Source organism: Acomys russatus, chromosome 29 (assembly GCF_903995435.1).
Source record: "Acomys russatus chromosome 29, mAcoRus1.1, whole genome shotgun sequence".
In the NCBI taxonomy this organism is placed as follows: Eukaryota; Metazoa; Chordata; class Mammalia; order Rodentia; family Muridae; genus Acomys; species Acomys russatus.
In genome coordinates this window covers 16,859,573-16,881,802 of record NC_067165.1, presented here as the reverse complement: position 1 = coordinate 16,881,802, position 22,230 = coordinate 16,859,573, and the positions used below count along the sequence as shown (strand labels likewise).

Genomic DNA, 22,230 nt, shown 5'->3' with positions numbered 1-22,230 from the left:
ACAAGTCCTTTTCAGTTTATTGATACTTAACTAGATGAGACCGCAAGGCTTTGTTACTAGCTTCTCTCCTAAATATGCTGCTTTCATTTTAGGAGTCACATGATGCATTGTTGGAATTTGGGAATAATAATCTACAAATACTGGTCCATGTTACAAAAGAAGGGGTGTGGAAAAACCCTGTTCTCCTTAAAATTCTGTCTCAACAGCCAGTAGAAACAGAGGAAGGTAAGTCTGAAAACTTCATTGGCCATGTTGAGTTCTAAAAGAATTAAAATTTTGTACCTGAATATTCTTTTTCTGAGTAGTAAGAAATAATTACTAACGTGTGTGTGTGTGTGTGTGTGTGTGTGTGTTTTACACACTGGAATCCCAGCACTTTGGAGATGGAGGGTTGGCTCTAGGTCAGCCTGTTTAATAACATAATGGAGACCAGTCCCTGTTATAGTGACAGCCTGTCTCAAACATTGCATCACAGCATTCCTATGTTCTTGTCATTAAGTGGCAAGAAATTGATTTTTAGAGATTTATTTTTGGTTTATGTGTATGAGCATTTTGCCTGCATGTATGTAAGTGCACCACATCCATGCCTGGTTCCCACAGAGGCCTGAAGATGGTGTTGGGAATTCCCCTGGAACTGGAATTACTGATGGTTGTAAGCCATCATGTGGGTGCTAGGAATTGAATGTGCGTGCTCTGGAAGAGCAGCTGTGCTCTTAACTGAGTCATTTCTCCAGCCTAGAGGTAGAAATGTTAGGCTCCACTGTAGTCTCTTTTTTTCTTGGATTTATTTTATGTGTATGAATGTTTTGCTTGCGTGTGCGTGCATGTACATGTGCGCGTATGCACCACATGTCTGAGGAGGACTTTTGATCCCCATGGAACTAGAGTTAATGAACGATTGTGAACTACCATATGGGAGCTGAGAGTCTAACCCAGGTTCTCTGCTACAGCAACAAATGCTTTTAAACAATGAGCCATCTCTCCATCCCCCTCATTCTACTCTTACAGAATTTATAGGGCTTCACTATGTAGTCCTGGCTGGCCTTGAGCTCACAGGCATCTACTTTCCTCTGCGTCCAGAAATCTAGGGTTAAGTTTTCTTTTGAATTTAAAAAGCCTAAAGTCTATAAGTGCCACTTGACTCTTCTGACTGGAGTGATTGCTAAAGACATCCAAGAAGAGTCTCTACCATCACTAAGCTACATTCCTGGCCACACCTTTTAAAAAAGATTTTTGCATATTATTTGTTTATATGTGTGCTACAGCATGTGCAGAGTTCAGAGGACAACTTAATTAAGTATTGAAACCTGTGGGTTCACACAACCCCCACTTTATTTTGCAGTACTAGGCATGAACCAAGTACCTTGGACATGCGAGATAAGTGCTTTGTTGTTGAGTTCCCTTTCCGATCCATGGATTTCCTTTCAGCAAATAAATGTATTAACAAGTAAAAAAGAAATAGGTATCTAAGAAATAGAGATACTTTTTTAAGAAAGGGAAGGAAGCCAGGCATGGTGGTACACACTTTAATCTCAGCACTCAGAGGCAGAGGCAGGTGGATTAACCATACTGTCTTATTGAGCAGAAGCTCATCAGTGCTAGTTGGCTGCAGAGCGCTGGAGATCTGCCTGCCTCCGAGCTTCAGTGCTGGGGTTACCATCTTCTGTGAGTTCTGATTGCAAACGCAAGTCATCACGTGCAGAGCAAGTGCTTTTATCCAGTCAGCATCTCCCCAGCCCTTGAAATTACTTTTTAATTATTATTTTAATGATTTACTTATTGTTTAGATTTTTTTTTCTGTGCATTGGTATTTTGCCTGAATATATGTCTGTGTGAGGGTGTCAGATCCCCTGGGACTTGAACCTGAGCCCTCTGGAAGACTATCTAGTGGTCTTAACTGGGGGCGGGAGCATCTTTCCATCCCCTGAACTGAGTTTTTAAATGTAATTTTAACTTTGTTAAAACTGATGAGTGAGGATCTAGAGATATAGCACAGTGAAAGAACTGCTTGACTGGCAAGCTTGAAGCTCTGGGTTCAGGGTACCCCCAAAAAATAAAAATAAAGTTTAGAAATTGTTTAAAATTTATAAATAGTAACAAAGTTGTAATGTATTGAGTAGAATAGTTTTTTCTTCTAGAAATACCAGCAGTGAGTGATACTAGAGTGCCTACTGTGTGTTGAGAATTATATTAGAGTGATAATATCTCATAGATAAGCAGATGAGAGCTCACACATGACCAAAGACCATGTACTTAACATTGTAGATGGGTTCAAACATATGCGACTTTCAAAGTTATCATCAAAGTAACCCTTATACTGCTGAGCTCATGGTGCTTAGTTCTGTAGAGAACACAAGGTCCAAACGTTGTATTTGATCATAGATTGGTAACAGAAGATCAGAGATAAACAACAGCCGATGAGAGTGAGCATCTATTCCATGCTGGCTTTTGTTCCCTTTCTTATTTGTACCACTCCCATCTCATGTGATTATGTGATTCCTTCAAGGTGAACACATTTTACTAACATTTTTATAGATGAAAAGTTTGGGCTTCAGAGTGGTCAGTGAATTTGCGCCAAGGTCAGGCTGATCCTCAGTCTAGCTTCTTTTACATTACAAGCCCTTATTCTGCGCTTACAGAGAATTGCTACAGTACTGTGTAAACAGCAGTGCTGGGGGCTTAAAAGTAACATTACTGTTTTCAAGTGTGTTGCCTCCTATGGGATTCATAAGCTGCACATAGCTCTGTAAGGCAGATAGAGCAGGGTCTGATATTAGGCAGAACAGGATGAGAGGGAGACAGGGCAAAAATGAGAAGAGTTTTAAAGAGCAACAAGATTAGGGATAGGTGGTTCCCTAAGGAAAGGAGTAGCATGGGAGAATGTTACATAGTTGTGTTTTTTTATCTTGACATAACATTACTGAAAACAAAAGAGGAAGGAACTATTGACAGAGGAGCTATGACAATGAATTATTCTGTGGGTTTTAATGACTATAAGTCTAAAATGGAAAAGGATAAGGTAAATGCTCTCCCTTCATGACTTTTGACTTTGGGTTCATTTTCTGCAACTTAAAATCAAAAGCATATACTAAGATCCAAGCTCTCCGTGCTCAATCTAAGGCTCCAGAGTTGTAGACTGAAGTAGTTAAAAGTGGATACAACTGGTGGAGAAGAGTTTGGCAATACGGGCCAGAGTTATTGAACAAAGCCTTTAACCTAGCACTCCCACTTTGTGCACTTGGGTTGCTTGTTTGCTTTATATGCTCATGGGTGAAATGACCCATGCACAGGCTTGTGAATTGCATCATTAATGATAACTGGTAAAGATTGCAACCCACTTGCAAGTGGATCAGTAGAGAATCATTGAGGTGAATTACAGTACACCCATATAGTGTGCTTCCATTTGGTTGATAGCGCTAAGGCAACTCTAAGAGTTTGGTGGTAGAAGGAGCTGTGTCATGTACTTAGTTGTTCAAGAAAGAGAGCATTTATGGAAGGGTACATAAAAAGATGGAAAGAATTGTTTCTCTGGGAGGGAAACTAGAACACTGATCCCAAAATAAGACAGTTTTTTTTTTTTTCTTTTTAAAAGTTGAACCTTGCAGTCTAGAGAGATGGTCCTATGGTTAAGAGCGCTCACTCGTTCTCACAAAGAGGACCTTGGTTCGATTCCCAGCATACATACGGTGGCTCACTACTCTCTGTAACTTCTAGATATTCACATGGTATACATTTAAGCACATAAATCTGGGGGGAAATATAAACCTAAAAGAATTGTGCCAGGCACGGTGGTGCACGCCTTTAATTCCAGCACCCATGAGGTAGAGAGGCAGGTGCATCTCTTTGAGTACAAGCCCTTGAGCTAGCCAAAGCTGCTTAGTGAAGCCCTGTCTCACGAAAGAAAGAAGGAGGCTTTGCCCTATAGTGCTTGTAGGTTGTCCTGGAAGTCTGAAAGTCTTATTTGGCCTCCCATGCTAGGATTACAGATATGCACCACCACACCTTATTTGGGCAGTAATTTTAGCTGTGATACACACACACACACACACACACACACACACACACACGTTGTACATACATATGTAGACAATGAGTTATCTTATTTTTAAAAAGCTAACTTAAAGGTAGGATGGAGGAGCTGTAACAGAGGGGGGTTTTATTAGAAAAAAAAAGTTAAGTTCCAGGAAATTGGTTGCACTTACTTTAATCTCAAGAAAGGCAAGTGGATGTCTGGAGTTCAAAGCCCAAGATTGGTCTACGTAGCGACCCTGTGTCAAATTATTCTTTTTAGGTTCCGTCTTTAGACCAAATGAGTCAGAGTCTACATTTAAATAAACCCCTAGGTGTCTTAGGAGGCATTTTCAAGTCTGAGAAGCAATCCCTAAGGCTGACAACCTAAAGCATAAAGCAGTCTTTCAGCTTGCTTGAATGCTGCATTTCAGGCTCTGTTCTTTAGGTAACACTATATAACATCACAGACTTGGTAAGCGACTTTGTAGAGTTGAGTTGGCTGAGCACTGTATTTTAGTGCTCTGAGCAGCATTTTCCAAAGTGTGTAATAAGCCAGTAATATATATTTTACAAGGGACTAATACTCGTAAAAGGGTTCTCTGGTCAAATCAGCTTGGGAAACTCTGGGCTAAATACACGTGAACAGTTTTATTCGTTGCAGGACTGTTCAGAGATTTGACCAAGGAATCCTTTTTTTTTCTAGGACTATCTCTCAGGCCTTTTGGTCGGTGGAACACACTTTGAGAAATGCCTGGTTTAGAGGAAACAGCACCACTGGCTTTGGAATCCTTGGCAAGTTACCTAACTTCTCTGAATATTAATTTTCCTAACTTTAATCTGTGGACATTACTTGCCTTGGTGGTGGTGTGAAGAGTAAATGAGAGGCACATGAGAACACTGAGCATAAAACTTGGTACCTCATATGCTTCCAGTCGGTGATAGTTAGTATTGTGTAGGTCACTTGCTTCATTTTCTTGAATTTATTTACATTTAGAGTTGATTTCACTATTCTTTACTTTTCTTTACTAGACTTATCAGAAAGTGATGGGAGATGATCAAATAATTTTTGAAATATTGACAGTTTCATTAAAATATTTGATGTTTAGAATAAAACTAATTAATATGGAAATTGTTATCTTTCTTTTCCTCTTGCCTCTGTTAGAGGAGTCTTGCCACTAGAATAAACACTTAATTATAGCAACTCAGGGTTTAGCAACAACAAGCAAAGAGCAGGAGAATCAAGAATCAAGGTCATCCTCAGCTGTATAGTGAGCTTGAGGCCAGCCTGAGCTCTACCACTCTCAGAAGGAAAAAAGGCAAAGCAGAAAAACCAAAGTGTCATCAGCACTCTGGCATGTGGTGCATTATCACACTCTTGCGTTTTCCCTTTTTTCTAGTTAACAAATTGATTGCACAAGAAGGACCTTCCTTTCTACAGATGCGAGTCAAACACTTGTTGAAATCTAACTGCATCCCCCAAGCTACTGCTTTATCAAAACTGTGTGCAGAGTCTAAAGAGCTTTCACAGGTGTCGTGCTTTCAGCAAGCCTATATCACATGTTTATGTTCCATGCTTCCCAACGAAGAGGCTATTCAGGAGGTGAGTACATCAGTCTCGCTACCAGTGTGTGATGTGTTAGTACAGACGTTGCATGGTTTGTTTCCTCTCATCCAGAATGAAAACCAGGGCTCATCTTTTAGGTTATGAAAAATTGTGCTTTAGTTATCTTGAACTTCTTGAGATTGAATATGAAGTTCCTTACAGGTATAGGTGGATCTCTAAAGTAGGTAATTAAGAGTGTACCGATGCTGGGGCTGGAGAGATGGCTCAGCCGTTAAAGGCTAGGCTCACAACCAAAAATATAAGAGTTTGGTTCCCAGCACCCACGGCTGTCTTTCCAGTCAATTAAAAAAAAATGTACAGATGCTGTTTACAAGTGCTTAAGTGATGGTCTACTGTGGGATCTTCAGGTGTGAAAGTAGCTTTTCTTTTACAGTAATAATTTTACTGGATTTGGAAACTAATAAATAATACATCAAGGAATAATCCAAGGAGAGTGGAACTTAATTTTAACTTAGTTAACATATTTTTAACTTTGTGCTTTTACCTCCAAAACCACAAGTGTAGGACTCTAAGCTACATGAATATATTTTAGTTATAATTAACTGGTTAAACTGGACACCGTAGAGTATAATGTTAATAACGTGGTTGAGTACTTTAAAAACTGTTTTATCAGTTGCATTTTTTAATGAAATCTAAATTATTTTCCTTAGAAAATTTGGAATTAGTTATCTCCAAATTTTTAATGAATCATACAGACAAAATTGAAATGCTTTACTTAATTTATTGACCTTTAATGCCATTTCAGATTTGACCCATGAATTCTTTTTTTTTTTTTTTGTTTTTTGAGACAGGGTTTCTCTGTGTAGCCTTGACTGTCCTAGACTTGCTTTGTAGACTAGGCTAGCCTCGAACTCACAATCTGCCTACCTCTGCCTCCCGAGTGCTGGGATTAAAGGTGTGCGCCACCACTGTCCGGCTCTTGTTCTATTTCTACACTTAAATTTCTTGGTTGTGCGTGTGTACACCTGTGTGGTGTATTTTTGTAATCATGCATGCCATGACACTCATGTGGATGTCATAGGACAAGTTTTGGTGTTAATTCTTTTCTTTACCTGGATTCCAAGGAGCTTGGGTCACCAAGATTGTGTGACAGGTGCCTTTCCCTGCTGAGCCAGCTTCCAGCCCTGCCCTGAACTTTCTTTCTAAATATAGGCATCTCAAAGAGTGGGTTCACTGCTAGATAGTAGTCCCTAAGGGTTAGAGTCTCGCAATCATTCGATTTTACCAGACTAGGGAGCCAGATGCTGGGGTGAAAACCTGCTAGCTCAGAGAGGCAGAGGCAGCGCCCAGCTGACCTTCCTCCTCAGGTAATCTCCCAGAAGCAATGCCCATCTCCTACACCAACTCAAAACCTCCTTCAAACGGCATCTCCCTCCCTCCTACTCTCTGTGCAATCTCTGTGGGTCCTCCTGACTTCCTCTTACTCTCTATGGTTTCTTCCTCAGTTCACTGTCCTGTCAACTGGTTCCTTGCTCAGCCTCTTGACCTACAGTTGACTTTATCTAATCCTGTTTACAATATTCAAGCAGGAAGCTCGTGGATTAAAGGTGTGCGCTGGGGCTGAGCCACACCACAACTAAAAACAGGCTTTTCCATTAAATAACACAATCTTGGGTTTCACAGTGTGATCAAATGTCCTACAACAGTACTTGGAACAGATTTTCTTTAAGCTCCTTTCTGAATGCCTATCTCTCTGACTGTGTATATGCACCTCTTTTGTTATTAGAGATAGACAGTAGCTCTTCTTCAGGCTAACTTCATCCACTCTTTGCCATCCTTGCAGATAATGCAGTAGTCCTTCTCCATTCAATTAGAAGTCTTTAGCACCTAATTGCTCTTACAGTGACTATCCAATTTCTTGTCCTGGCCTACTCATTGAATAAATTTCAGTGTAAATTCACGGTGCAATGTCTTTCTCCTCTCAGGACATTCATATTTATTCTTTTCGTTTCCTCCACCCCAGTCCCCCTGACTGAGTCTTATGGAGCTGGGTCGGTCTTGAATTGAACTCCTGCATCCACCACTAGAGTGCTAGGATCACAGGTGTGCACCACCAGACCCAGTTTTATTCAGTAGTAATGGAGATCAAATGCCATTACTTGACTGTGTTAAGAAAATACTCTACCAATTGAGCTATACTCCCTAGTGCCACCTCCCCCGCACCTTCAGCTTGTGACTAGCCTGCTACTACATCTGACTATGACTTTTTCGTTTGCTTTTTTGAATCAGGCTCTCTCTATGTACCCCCTGGCTGGCCTGGAACTCAACAAAGATCAACCTTCTTCTTCTCCCTGACACCCCCACCCCCACCCCCCACCCCACACACATACCCAGTACTAGGATTAAAGCCATGGGCTACCCACACCCAACCCTGACATTCTAATATGACATTTGACTCACAGTCACATCACTGAATGAATCATTGTTGGCTTTTGGGTTTTTTCTTACCAGTCTTGTCTTTTTGACTTCCTAACTCTTTAGTGATTGTTCCTTCTCAGTTTGGCTTTACTTTCCCTTGGTGCCACACTGAGTATGTTTCTGGTTTTACTTGATTGCCTTTGTAACTTTCTGAGCTTCCGTTTGGTTTGCCAGGCTGATGTTAGAGCTCATTGTAGCCCGTGCTGGCCATCAGTTTGCAATGCTCCTGCCTCCATGTCCCTAGTTAGGGGATTGCAAAGGCATGCCGCCATAGCTTGGCTTGAGCTTGCTTTTAAATAAAGTCAGAAAAGAGAGGGAGTATAGCATAGTGTTAAGCATTTGCCTAGTGTTGAGCAAGATCCTCAGTGCAACTAAAAATGAACCAGTGAGTAAAGTCAGTTGCCTTTTAACTATGGTCTCCATGCTAGAAATAGAAAAACTAGTGAACACATAGCTCCTTTAGACTAGGCATATTATGTACTTTATCACACTTAGTTTCACATTTCTGACAAAGCTCCTTATTGATCTAAGGAAAGAGGGGTTCCAATTAAGAAATATGTTGGCTACTGTAAAGCTAAACTAGTTAATAATGCTGGGATTCAAACCTGGGTTTGCTGTACTATTAGCAGTTCCGTATTGAAAATATAAGGTGATGGAACTGAAGGTGCAGCTCACCTCTGAGCATGTTCACCTAGCTTGCATGAAGCCCTTGGTTCAGTATTCAGTACCATGTACACTAGCCATAGTGGTGCAAACCTGTACTCCCATCACCGGGGGAGGCTGAGGCAGAAAGATAAGTAAGTTCAAGCTCGTTCTTCTCTGCAGCAGGTTTGAGGACAACTCGGTATATATGTGAGACCTGCATAATAGTTAGAAATGCAAGGATGAAGCCTCTGCATTGTCTTGTGTAGTTTCATCTATGGCTTCTGCATTTTACTCTCTTCAAAAGAAAATTCCCTTTAGTGTTTAGGTCAGGCAATTTTCTATTCGGAACCATCCAGTAGTTTTCCATTTTCCTCATGATAAATCTAGAAGCCTTCGTTCTGTTTGCTGTGGCCAATGTCTTATTTTTCTGTCTTGCACAACTTAATGTTCCCTGCTCTCTAGCTACCTTGTCGTTGCGGTTTAAGAGCGAGCCACATGTATTCTTGCCATAGACCTCTGTGCTTGCAAATCACTGTGTGTGGTTTACTTTCTTTATCAAAGAGAGCTTCCTTCATCATGGTCCTATGTGTAAAAGTTGTCTTCTACTTCCACATGTATTCTATGCTGCACACATACATGTATACACATATACAAACACAAATAAATTGCAAAGAAATGTCAAATAAAATAATGTCTCATATTCCCTAGTCTACTCTGTTTTCAATAAATATCTGCTATAATACAGTGTTGTAACAATAACTTCTCTTTATTTGAATCCTGGACCAGTGTCTGGGTCAGTAGTTATTTGAAGTGTTTGAATTATCCTTTGGCCCAGGTCTTACCTCCCTTTTGTGAGAAGCTTGTCAGCCACATTGTTGGAAGTTAAGGTACTTTCTACTGGATATTGACTCCAGTAGCTTGTTCTTCCATCCTGACCCCCTTAATTTTTACCTTCCTACTGACTTCCTTGTTTTTAAAAAGTACTTACATACTCTTCATCCAGAGATAGTTCATTAGCAGTATCCCACTGGGAACAATGTGACCTCTACACTAAAATTTCATAGTTACTTGTATTTGGGAAGATTGTTTTGTGTGTAGTGTGTGAATAGTGACAGTGTTTTGAGATGTCCTAGACAGTGTCCCAGTTAGCATGCAAACATGAAACAGCTATTTAGTGCTTTGGACACCTTAATTGAGTGAGCATTGTGGTTGTAAAGAAATCAAAGGCTGAGTCAGGCGTGATGATGCATACTTTTAATCCCAGCACTCAGGAGGCAGAGACAGTCAGATCTCTGTGAGTTCAAGGCCAACCTAGTCTGCCCAGGACAGCCAGGACTACAAGAGAAACCCTGTCTCGAAAAACCAAAAAGAAAGAAAGAAAAAAGTCAAAGGCTGAACTGCTTCACACTGTCTTGTCTTTTCATACTTTTCACTGCAATGTTAAAAACAGTTGCAGGAGCCAGGTGTGGCGCTGCGTGCCGGAGTCAGAGGCAGACCAATTTCTGTGAGTTTGAGGCCAGCCTGGTGTACAAAGTGAGTCCAAGATAGCCAGAGCTCTGTTAAGCAAAATAAATAAAAATAATATAAATAAAAATAAAAACAAATAATAATAATAATTATTATTATTACATTGGTCCATTCTAAGTGCTGTGCTGTATATGCCTTTTTTCCTAATCTTTAAAATGTTTTTGAAGGGTGTGTGTGTGTGTGTGTGTGTGTGTGTGTGTGTGTGTGTGTGTAGCCAATCTAGCCTAATTGGTGATTAACAAGCATTGAAAAACTCAGACTCATAGGAGGGTGAATAGTGTTCATGAGCATGACACCACAGTGGTTCTCCATCCTGTACATGCACACTCGGAGAAAAAAGAGTCCGTTGTCAGCACACCATAGACTCTGTACAAATACGGACTCATTATAGATTCTTTGGATCTAACATGTGGTACTTGTGAGAAGCAATTTGGAAAACAAGACAAAAAGATTTTGGGTTCAAGGCTAGTTGGGGCTATATAACAAGAAACTGTGTTAAGGAGACAAAGGAGGGAAGGGAAGTACTGTTTTATGCATAAAGGTAATTGGCCTCATATAAATTTATTCACATTTTTAAGAACATACATTTGTTTGTTTGCAGTGTCTGATAATTTTAGGTACTAACCTGATATCAACTGCAATAGTTTGTGTTCAGAAAACATAAGTTAAGAAACAGCATTGAAAACAAAGAAACAGCCATTAACTTTTGTACTTGAGACTTGCCAGAAGAACTCAGAAGCAGCAGCAAAAAGTCTAACCTTGGCTTTGATTCCTTCTTATCCTGTAACAACTTTCACTTAACCTTAATCACAGTTTGAACCTACTTTGATTCTAGCATTTTATGGCATTGGCAAATACAGAGTTCATAGGTGGTTATTTGCCAGAAGCAGTTATAGAAAGTACTAAATAATATTAGGCTGCTGCTGTGTTCAGTACAAAACTAGATGTGGAAACAAACTATCCATGTAAATAGCATTTAAAGGCCCTTACAGAGAACCTGGTGCCAGAGTTGGACCTTGAAGTAAGGTTTGATGGATAGAATGTGTTAGGGACAACTGACTGGTAATAAGACATAGAAACTAGCTTGTGCTTCCGGTAACTCACAAGAGAACACCTTGTATGAACCAGAGTGCTGTATTAAGGTCTTGTGAGAATAAGAGCCGTTGGCTTGGGGAAAGGAGGTCTTGAGAAGCAAATGCATTCAATGCAGTTCAAACTCAGCTTTGAAGGTAACAAGTGATATGTATCATGATATTTTAGGGAAATTTGACTTAAAGAGTAGTGTATTCGGGTGGGGGCAAGAGATTATGAGAAACAAAAGTGCTTGCTGGCAGGGCGAAAGTGGTGATAATGATCAAAATAGAACATGACTTCAAGACACTCAGAATAATAGTAGGTGGTAGTGCACACGTCTGATCCTAGCCCTCTGGATTTTGAGGCCAGTGTGGCCTCCGTAGAGAGACACCACACACACGCACACACACGCACACACGCACACACCACACACGCACACACACACACACACACGCACACACACACACGCACACACACACACACGCACACACGCACACACACCTCTCCCCTCCCCTCCCTTGGGGGCGGGGATAGGACTAGAGAGATAGTTCATATGGTAAAGTGCTGAAGACCTGAGTTCCATCCCAGAACCTAGGATGGATGGGTGCCGGATTGTCTTTGTTGGGGTTTCTATTGCTATGAAGGGACACCATGACCAGGGCAACTATGACAAACTAAAACATTCAGTTTAGTCCATTATCGTCATAGAAGGAAGCAGGACAATGTGCAGGCAGACATGGTGGTGAAGAGGCTGAGAGCTCCACATCTGGATCCCCAGGGCAGTAACGCTGGACCTTGCTTGATCATCTCAAACCACAAAGGCCACACCCAGTAGTCCCACATCCTATAGACCTATGGGAGCCATTTTCATTCAAACCACCACGTGGATCCCTGCTCTGAGAAAGTGGAGATGTGGATCCCTGAGGCTGCCTGGCTGGCCGGACTAGCCTATTTGACAACGTCCAGGCCAGTGAGTGATAGAACCAGTCTTAGAAAAAAAAAAAAAGGCAGTTTCTTGAGGAGTGAGACTGAGAGTTTGTCCTCTGGCCTTCCATATCTGAGACAGGGAAGGCTTTGAGGCTGAAGATGGTGGTGCTGTGCTGCTGCTCACTAAGATGCTAGAGGAGGGCAGGAGCCAGGAAGATGCAGAAGGCGAAGCTGCACTTGGACCTTGGACTGTGCGTGTGTTCAGGATTATACATGTAGCTGTCAGCTTTGTTTTATCCATGATCTTTCTTGGTTTATTAATAACAAATTGTTGAATGACAACACAAATTAAGGAACTAGGTTATAACTCTGATTAGAGTACTTGCCTAGTATGCTATGCTAAGTCAATCAAGCAACCGAGTAAGTAAACAGGATTTTTCCTGAAGTTACTTAATTGGTTCCATTTTCGAGGTTGCTGAGTTTGTAGGGAACCACTATGGGAAATGGGGCTGCTGCTGCTTTACAGGGTATATGGATTGGCAGACCACTTGATGAAGAACTATGTCTGCACTTCATCTTTGTGCCAGCATTGTTGTGTAGTTACATAACCTGGATAAGATTAGCCTACTACCACACGGCCTGTGTGGCAGATGGTGCTGTCTGATTGACGCATTCTATGGCACCTGGCTGTGCCTGCTTTGTTTTTGTTTTGTTCTTTGTTTACCTAAGATAACATGGAACATTCTGTGTAATCCAGACTGGCTTCAAAGTCTTGGTCCTCCTGCATGTCAGCGTCCCAAGTAATGGGGTTCCTCCAGGCATGCACCAGCATGACCCCCTGTATCTGTTTTTGAGTCTTTTGAGTGCACAGTCACTCTCAGCCCTTTCCTGTCACTGGCCACTTTTGTGCCACAATGGTGGGGGGCACTTAGAGCAGAAACTATTTGGTTAAGGCTAAAAGTATTTTCTTCTGTCCTCTTTGCCAAAAAAAAGTTTACCAACTCTTGTTTTTGGTTTTTGAGACAAGATTTCTTGTCCTGGAATTCACTCTTCTTGGCTGGCCTCAGACTCACAGAGATCCACCTGCCTCTGCCTCCCAATGCTAAGAGTAAAGGTTTACACAATCACTGCCTGGTGTTTACCAACTCTTAAAATACTAAAAATGTTCAGTATGTTACCACCATCAAATGACAGTCTCTGTGACAACAGTCCTCATATCTACCAGTGATGAAGCCATAGTGGCTTCATATGGTAATGTCCCAAGACCTTCATGTATTATGCTAATGATAGAGTCTGAAGTCAGACTAGAAGGCAGTTGAGTTGATTCCTTGGCTAACTTTCCACTGCCATTTATTTCCATTAGATAGAGACTGATGAGCAGTGTCTCTCCCTGCCCTTCTTCAGTGTAGAGAATTGATCCCAATTCGTGCTTGGCAAATATACAGATAGGTGTAGTTTTAAGTATTTCTTGTAATTTGGATTAATTTGTTAAATTCATCAGAAAAAAGACATTTCGCACACAAAATTACTTTTTAAAAAGCACTGATTTCATCTAGTTATGCTTTCTTTTGCAGTCAACAGTAGAACTATAAAGAACAATTAGTTTGGAAAACTACTGGTGGCTTGCTACCTGTTTATTAATTGGTGTTTGAATCAGCATATGTTCTAATACACCATAGTTTTTACTCTGTTTTAGCTTTCAGGAGAAGAGTTAAATTAACCTGAGCAACAGCTGGGAATAAAAAAGTTCTTTGTATGTTGGCACCTGTGGGTATCCTAGTAATGGGGGTGTGTAATGAGAACCCTCTGCTGGGTAGCGTTCTGCCAAACACATACAATTAAGATTAATTGACTGAGTCATGTAAAAGCCAGAATTCATTGCCAGTCCATAATTAGACAAATTAGGAACTGCGAGACCCAAAAAACAGAATATTGTGGAATCTGGAGTTCTGGGTCGAAACATATAACTTGAATGAGATGTCATTGGTACTAGTTAAAATGTATTTTAGTTTTGTTTGTTTGTTTTTAATGTGTATGAATGCTGTGCCTAAATGCATGTATGTGCACCACACACATGCCAGTGCCTGTGGAAGTCAGGTAAGAATGTCAGGTACTCTAGAACTGGAGTCACTGATGATCGTGCGCTGCCATATGGGCTCTGGGACTCTTAACTTGGGTCTTCAGGAAGAGAGCCAGTGCTCTCAACCGCTGAGATTGAGAAGTATTACGTGTGTATCTCTCTCTCTCTCCCCCCCCCCCTCTCTCTCTCTGTGTGTGTGTGTGTGTTTTCATTAAATTAATAAAGGTTAAATCTGTGTTTCTTTGTTTTTTTCATTATTCCCAAAATATATGGGTGAGTGTTATCTCAAAAAAAGGAAGAAAGACAGAGAGAGAAAAGAAAAGAAAAAGAAACTGAAATAACAGAGGTCCTAGACAAAGTAGTAGTGCAGTCAGGGTCATCTGTGAATAAACTATATATTTACTGACTCTTGTGGTTGATGGGCACAGTAACAGATTCTTATTTCTTCTCTTGATGGAGACAAGAAAATATAAACAGGATCTAATTTACTCAGCCGTCTAACCAGCTCTGTTGGGAATTGGCACAATCACTAAGTATAAATGATAAACAGAACAAATACATTTAAGCAGGACCCAGTGGGAATTCAACTGGGGAATAGAAAAGTAAACAGTAGCATAGAAATTCTAGGTGTAGCTTTAGAGTAAATATGAATTTATATTAAAATAAGAAAAGAATGAGGAATAATTAGAAAATGTTTTAAAATGTATATTATATAAATTCTCATTTAATTAATAAGTTTTTTAGACAATGAAGGTCTTAACTATATCACCTTAGAGGCTTTTAAAGCTGTGTAGATCAGGCTGGCCCTTAACTCACAAAGAGCCATCTGATCAAATTAAAGACATGAGGCACCACTCGTGGCTTTAAAGTTATAATCTTAATACTTATTTTTTTTATATAGTCATATAGGGAATTGAGAAGTATGCTCAAGAAATACACCAACATAGGAAGGTCATGAGGAATTGAAGACTTCCGATTTAAACATCTTACTCTTGGAGTTCTTCTAAATAGTTTTTAACCCAGGGCTTCATGTCTGTTATGGGATCAAGCTACCATGGAGCTGTAGCCCAGTCCTAAGCAGTTCTAAAGAGGCATTTTCCTAGAATTTTATATGAGCCTGAACTTTTGATTTTCTTTTGGTTTTTCAAGACAGGGTTTCTCTGTGTAGCCCAGCTGTCTTGGAACTCCCTCTGTAGACCAGGCTGGCCTTGAACTCATAGAAATCCACCTGCCTCTGCCTCCTGAGTGCTGGAATTGTAGGCATGCATGCCCACGCCCCCGATTATATTTCGTGTCTAGTCTATGTTAGTATTAGTTGGTGATTAATGTTAGGGTTAGTGTTGATATTTTAGCTGATAACTCTTTGGACTGGAGAGATCATTGCAAAATCAAAGATAATTTTCAAGAATCCAACCAGGTGGCTCATTCTAGTAATCCCAGCATTTGGGAAATTGAAGGATTAGAATTGCTGTGAGTGCAGGGCAGTGGTGGCGCACGCCTTTAATCCCAGCACTCGGGAGGCAGAAGCAGGTGGGTCAATGTGAGTTCAAGGCCAGCCTGGTCTACAAAGCGAGTCCAGGACAGCCAAGGCTACATAGGGAAATCAAGTCTTAAAAAACCCAAATTAAGAAAAAAAAAAAAAAAAAAAAAGAATTGCTGTGAGTACAAATTAGCCTGGGCTACATAGTAAATTCCAGGCCAGTGTGGCCCTGTATCAAAAGTAAATAAATAGGGCCGGAGAGATGGCTTAGAGGTTAAAAGCACTGTCTGCTCTTCCAGAAGTCCTGAGTTCAGTTCCCAGCAACCACACGGTGGTTTACAACCATCTATGGTGTGATCTGATACTCTCTTCTGGCCTTCAGGTGTGCGTGCAGGCAGAGCACTGTATATATAATAATAAATAACTTTAAAATAAATAAAATTAAAAGGAGGATTGTAGAAACAACTTGAGTCAGTAAAGTGCTTGCCTTACAAGAATGAAGACCAGAGTTTAATACCCAGAACATGTTTAAAAAATAAAACAATTGGGGGCTGGAGAGAGAACTCAGTGGTTAAGAGCATTAACTGCTCTTCCAGAGGTCCTGAGTTCAATTCCCAGCAACCACATGGTGGCTCACAACCATCTATAATGTATCTAATACCCTCTTCTGGTCTGCAGGTGTACTTACAGATACACAAAATTAATAAAGCAATCTTTTTTAAATAAAAAATAAAAATAGAACAAAACAGGCATGGTGGCACACTTGTGTAATCCCAGCATTGAAAAGGGCGGAGCTAAGGAAATACCGGGTACTTGTTGGCCATGGCAAGCTCAGGCCAAGAATCTAAGCTGGACGAGTTCTTGGAGCCAAGCTGGGTGTGGTGCTGCACACCTTTAGTCCCAACACTTGGGAGGTAGAAGCAGGTGGTTCTTGTGACTTCAAGCCCAGCCTGATCTACACAGTGAGTTCCAGGACAGCCAAAGCTACATAGTGAAACCCTTTGTCAAAACAAACAAACAAATGTGAAAGACAAACAGGCAGACAAACTGAAGCCAGGAATGAGTAAGACTAGCTATTTTCCAGGGCCAGCAAGATAAGCTCAGCAGGTAGAAGCACAGGCATGCCCAGGGGATAACCTGAGTTTGATTCTGGGTCTCACGTGGTGGTAGGAGAGAGCCTGCTCCCATGAGTTGTCCCTGACTTCCACTTGCGTGATGACATGCACTTTTGTTAGTGTGCACACACTCACACAATAAATAAGTAAAATTTAAAGGGGGAGCATTAACTGGTCTCAGAACTCTAGGAGGTAAAGGTTTACAATATTTGAGGGGTTTATTCACATGCGGAAAGAAAGAAACAGTGTGAGTGCCTTTAACGTTAGGACACAGAATTTCATACAAGAAAGAGAAGAGACAGGATGCAGTGGTGTGTTCCCCATCTACTGAGGAGCTTTAGTCATGAGAATGAGGTTGAGGCCTGCTGGAGCAACTTAATAGGACTTTTTCATTCGAGGGCAGCCATGGCTACACAGAAAAAAACGGGGGCGGGGGTGGAGGGAGACCCTATTTCAAATGGAGGAGTGGTGAGCAGTGCTTTCCTTACTGTCCATTCTTCTCCCCTTTAGTAAATGTTTTTCTTTCCTCTAAAAATGAAGGAGGGTGGGTGCAGCTCAGCTGCAGTGGGGTGGTTGAACATACTGGAGTGCTGAGTTCACTGCCCAGATCTGAGGGATTTCAGGGACGAGGAGAAAAAAGATATTACTTTTGTTGTGCATAATTTGACTCACTTACAGCAGCCATGTTCATGAACACTCTAAGACTACAGAATGATTGTGTACATATTAATAAAGAACAGAAAATGTTTGCTCCTTTCTCATCTTAATAACTGGATAAATGAAGCATTTGTGCTATACTGCTCAGATATTAGTCAATAAAATGGTTACCGTGCCTCAAATTCCTGTCTTGCCAGTCAGTCATCAAAGAAAAATATTACAGAAAAATTTCCCTTTTGCATAGCAAATTTTACAGGAAAAGGTCACCATTTTCTTTTTAACTCAGTTGTCTCATTTTTGATAGATTGCAAAGGTGGACTGCAAGGAAGTACTAGACATCATCTGTAATCTGGAATCTGAGGGTCAGGATAACACAGCGTTTGTTCTTTGTACGACTTACCTTACCCAGCAGCTCCAAACGGCCAGTATATATTGTTCTTGGTAAGTACACTTAGTTTGTAATATACTTTGTTTGCTAGTATGTAACATAGCATTTAGGGCCGGTGTCCAATTTAAGTCTTGACATGTAAGTAAAAACCCTGATTACTAATGACATCATTTAAATAAACAGGCTAAGTGCAGATTGTAGACTTCTGCCACTGAGCTCATGACACCAGCCAGTCTCTGTCCTGTAAGCAAGGAGACAATGGAATAAATATCTGATGCCTTAATACTCATTGTAGGCATTTTGCCAGGGTGAAATAATATAAATAAAAGAAATTGCTAAATAACAATGAGATGTTTTCCATTAAATCAAGTAAAATCAAAATTTCCAACCAGAAATGTGGAGATTAGAAAAGTTTTAGCAAGCCGGCGCACGCCTTTAATCCCAGCACTTGGGAGGCAGAGGCAGGCGGATCGCTGTGAGTTCGAGGCCAGCCTGGTCTACAAAGTGAGTCCAGGGTGGCCAAGGCTACACAGAGAAACCCTGTCTTGAAAAACCAAAAAAAAAAAAAAACAAAACAAAACAAAAGAAAGAAAGAAAAAAAAAAAAAGAAAAGAAAAGTTTTAGCATCAGCAAGTCAATTAGGCTTAGGAGCAAACCTAAAATTTGCTTGGTATGGTTAGATGTATTTCATTTTTCAATAATAAAAAACATCTGGGGCTGGAGAGATGGCTCAGAAGATAAGAGCGCTGTCTGCTCTTCCAGAGATCCTGAGTTCAATTCCCAGCAACCACATGGTGTCTCACAACCATCTATGATGAAATCTGGTGCCCTTTTCTGGCATGCTGGCTCACATGCAGGCTGAATATGGTATAAATAATAAATAAACAAACATCTGCTAGTTGTATCTAGACTTTTTTTTTATTTGTTTTGCTTTTTTTGAGACAGTCTGTCTACATAGCTCTGGCTATTCTGGAGCTCAGTGGGTAGTCCAGGTTGCCCTTAAACTCACAGAGATCCTGCCTCTGCCCCCTAAGTGCTGGGATTAAAAGCATTCTTCTTTATGCCTAGCTATAGTTAGACTTTGACTTCAGAATAATAAAATCATAGAGACAGAGAGATGCTTCTGTGGGCATAGCCACTGGCCATGTCAGGCCTGTGGAGCTTAGAGACAGTCTTGAATGCAAGTTTTCACCTTCCACTCTCTGAGACAGGGTCTCTTTGTTGTGTGCTGCTGCTTCATATGTCAGGCTGGCTGGCCTGGGAGCGTGTGGAGCGCTCCTGTCTCTCTCTGGCGTCTTGGAACAGAAGCGCAGGGCTACAGACTCATAGACTGCTGTGTCCGTCTTTGCACAAGTTCGGAGAACTCCAAGTCAGGGCCTCATGTTTGCATGGCCCAAGATTCTTAGGATTTTCAAAACTATACCCACATATTTATTATGTTTTTCTTTCTTGTTTGGTTTCCTCCTTTTGGTTATTTGGGATAGGATCTTATTCTGTAGCCTAGGCTGGCCCTAAATATAAGGCACCGTCTTCCCTCTGCCTCCCAAGTACTCAGATTGCAGATAGAAGGCACTACATCCACACCCAACTTCAGCACTTTTTTTCTGTTTGTGTGTGTTCCTGTCCATGTGTACATGTGCTTAGAGGGCAGAGGGCAGTGTCAAATGTCTTCCACCCTTTTCCCTGCTTCCTCTCCTTAAACCCAAAACTTTCCAATTGAGCTGGCTGAGCTGGCCAGCAAGCCTAAAGGATCCTCCTGTCTCCAGCATCCCAGGCTGGGATTCTAAGTGTTCACCACCACACCCAGCCCAACCCAAGTTGTATTCTTGAACAGCAAGAACCTGACACACTAAGCCATCTCCCCAGCCTCCTCTCACAACTGTGCTTTTACAGTGGTCTTCCCTCTTTTCTTTACTCTGCTGCCATCCACATGAACCGGTAGCTAGTTCTAGGATTAATGCTTTCCCTGGAAGCAGGAAGGGATTAATGGGGATTTCCTTTTTGCCTATGCAAAAAAAAAGAAAGATTTTAGTCACTTAACACTTTGTTAAAAGCTGCTTCTAAGCAATTCAAAGTGAAATCAAATCTAATTTAAAAAAATAAAAACCCTTTCCTTCTTTTTGAGGGGTGCCTCTAGATTGGAGTTAGAAATACCACACAAAACAATAAACTTAACTAAGAAAGGCTGAACTTTAGAACTTCTATTCAAGTAAGGCTATTTGTTATGCTGGGAACTTTTGTGAATTCTTATTTAGAGAAGTATTTTAAGGCTGGAGTTGTGGCTTATACCTGTTATACCAGAATTTAGGAGTCTGAGGGAAAGAAAGATGTGCCATGAGCTTAAGGCTAGCTTCCTTACATAGTAACAACCAATTTCAAAAAACAAAGTTTAAGGGTGGATCTGGCCCTGGGGTCCTGCTCAAACTATGGCACCAGCCAAGGACAATATGTACAGCAAACTTCGAACCCCTAGCCAGTGGACAGGACATATCTTGCTATGTTGTAGACCAGGCTGACCTCCAACTTAGAGTGATCCATCTACCTCCGCCTCCTGAGTGCTGTTAAAGGCATGTGCTACCACACCAAGCCAGATTTAGTTTTTTGGTGTTTTGGTTTTTTTGTTTTTTGAGACAAGATCTCACTATCACAGTTCTGGTGGTCTGGAACTCAAGAGGTCAGCCTGCTTCTGCTTCCCAAATGCTAGGTCAAATTAAAAGCAGGCCCAGCTGATTGGTTGATTCGGGGCAGGGGGGTGTGGGCACTGGATTTTTTTAGAGTTAGAGTTACAGACAATTAGTTACAGTGACCTCCTGACCTGGAAGCTGGCATCCAATTTGGGTCCCCTACAAGAGCAGCGAATATTTTGAATGGCTGGGCCATCTTTTCAAACCAGTGGCTGAACATGTATGTCTCTGTATTCATGTATGCTCATGTGTGTGTGCATGTATGTAGAAACCAGTAAAGGACATAAGGTCCCCTGAAAACCGGAGGTACAAGCTATTGTTAGTTTAGTTTCTAGACATGGATGCTAGAAACAGGACTCAAAAGATAGCTCTTAGGTACTGAACCATCTCTGCAGCCCTAGTGAAGTTTTTTGTTTAGGGTTTCTGTGTTTTATGTTGTGTTTGAGACTGAGTCTTACTGTAGATCCCAGCTGACTCAATATATAGCCCAGGCTGTTCTTGAACTGATAACAGTGCTCCTAACTCAGCCTCTGGAATGCCAAAATTACAGTGTGCGATGATCATGCCTGGCTTTAGATAGTAAATTTTAAGATAGTTTACATTATGTATCCTTTAAACTTCATAATCATGTGTAACTGGCTTTGTTCAGTAGATTTCACATACACACAGGCTTTGAGATGGCACTCAGGCCTATTGCACATACTAAACAAGTATTATACTACTAAAGAATGTTCTCAGCCTTCGCATACATATGTATTTTGACAGATACTCTTTTTTTATTACTTATTTATTCATTTATTCATTTGTTTGTTTTGGAGGCAATGCCTGTCTACATAGCCCTAACTGGCCTAGAACTCACTAGATAGACCATGCTAGCTTCTAGCTCACAGAGATCTGCCTGCTTCTGCCTCCCATGTTCTGGAAATAAAAGGCTTATGCCGAAACACGGCTGTAGAGACTCCTTTCTGCCTGCATGTAAGTATGTGGACCACATGCATGCTTACTGCCCTCAGATGCCAGGAGAGAGTGTAGGGTTCCCTGGAGTTGAAGTCACTTATGGTTGTAAGCCTTTACATATGCATGCTGGGAACTGAAGCTGCATTCTCAGTAAGTGCTAGAGTGTGGTACTATTCTCCAAAGTTTCTGTGGCGGTCCTTAACCCTGCGGTGACGCAGTCTTGTGAGTGAAAGGTGGAGTGCTGTGCTGGGGAGATGAGGCACTCTGGCCTCTGATGAGGAAACCAGGTTTCACACTAGTAGTTTATTTCCTTCAAGCTTTTCATTGCTTCCCTACTGAATACTTGTAAAAATTCTGTTGTTTAACCATTTCTCAGAGTGTCGTTTTACTTAAGAATGCACATAGACTCAGTAGGGCCATCACATTGACTGGCTGCATAGATTTTCTTGGCACTTGCCCAGTTAATTAGAACAGGGTTTAATTCACTCAGTATGACTAGTGACCAATGTAAAAGTTAAAGCTTTTAGGACAAGGGGGAACCTAAGAAAAGAAGCCGAAGGCCATCATAAAGGAAGTAGTTGTTTTCTATGGTTACACAGACAAAGAAACTGATCTTGAAGGACAGATCTATCACAGTGTTAAG

General features: G+C 41.1%; 1 protein-coding gene across 1 annotated transcript in view; it reads left to right on the top strand.

Annotated features, from left to right (window-relative positions):
* Rlf (RLF zinc finger) overlaps window positions 1-22,230 on the top strand; it is a 63,316-nt gene that overhangs the window by 31,673 nt on the left and 9,413 nt on the right. Inside the window, exons 4-6 of the mRNA XM_051172018.1 lie at window positions 93-225; window positions 5,409-5,611; window positions 17,863-17,999. Of these exons, the coding sequence (XP_051027975.1) occupies window positions 93-225; window positions 5,409-5,611; window positions 17,863-17,999 (473 nt within the window). The remainder of the gene's footprint in view (window positions 1-92; window positions 226-5,408; window positions 5,612-17,862; window positions 18,000-22,230) is intronic.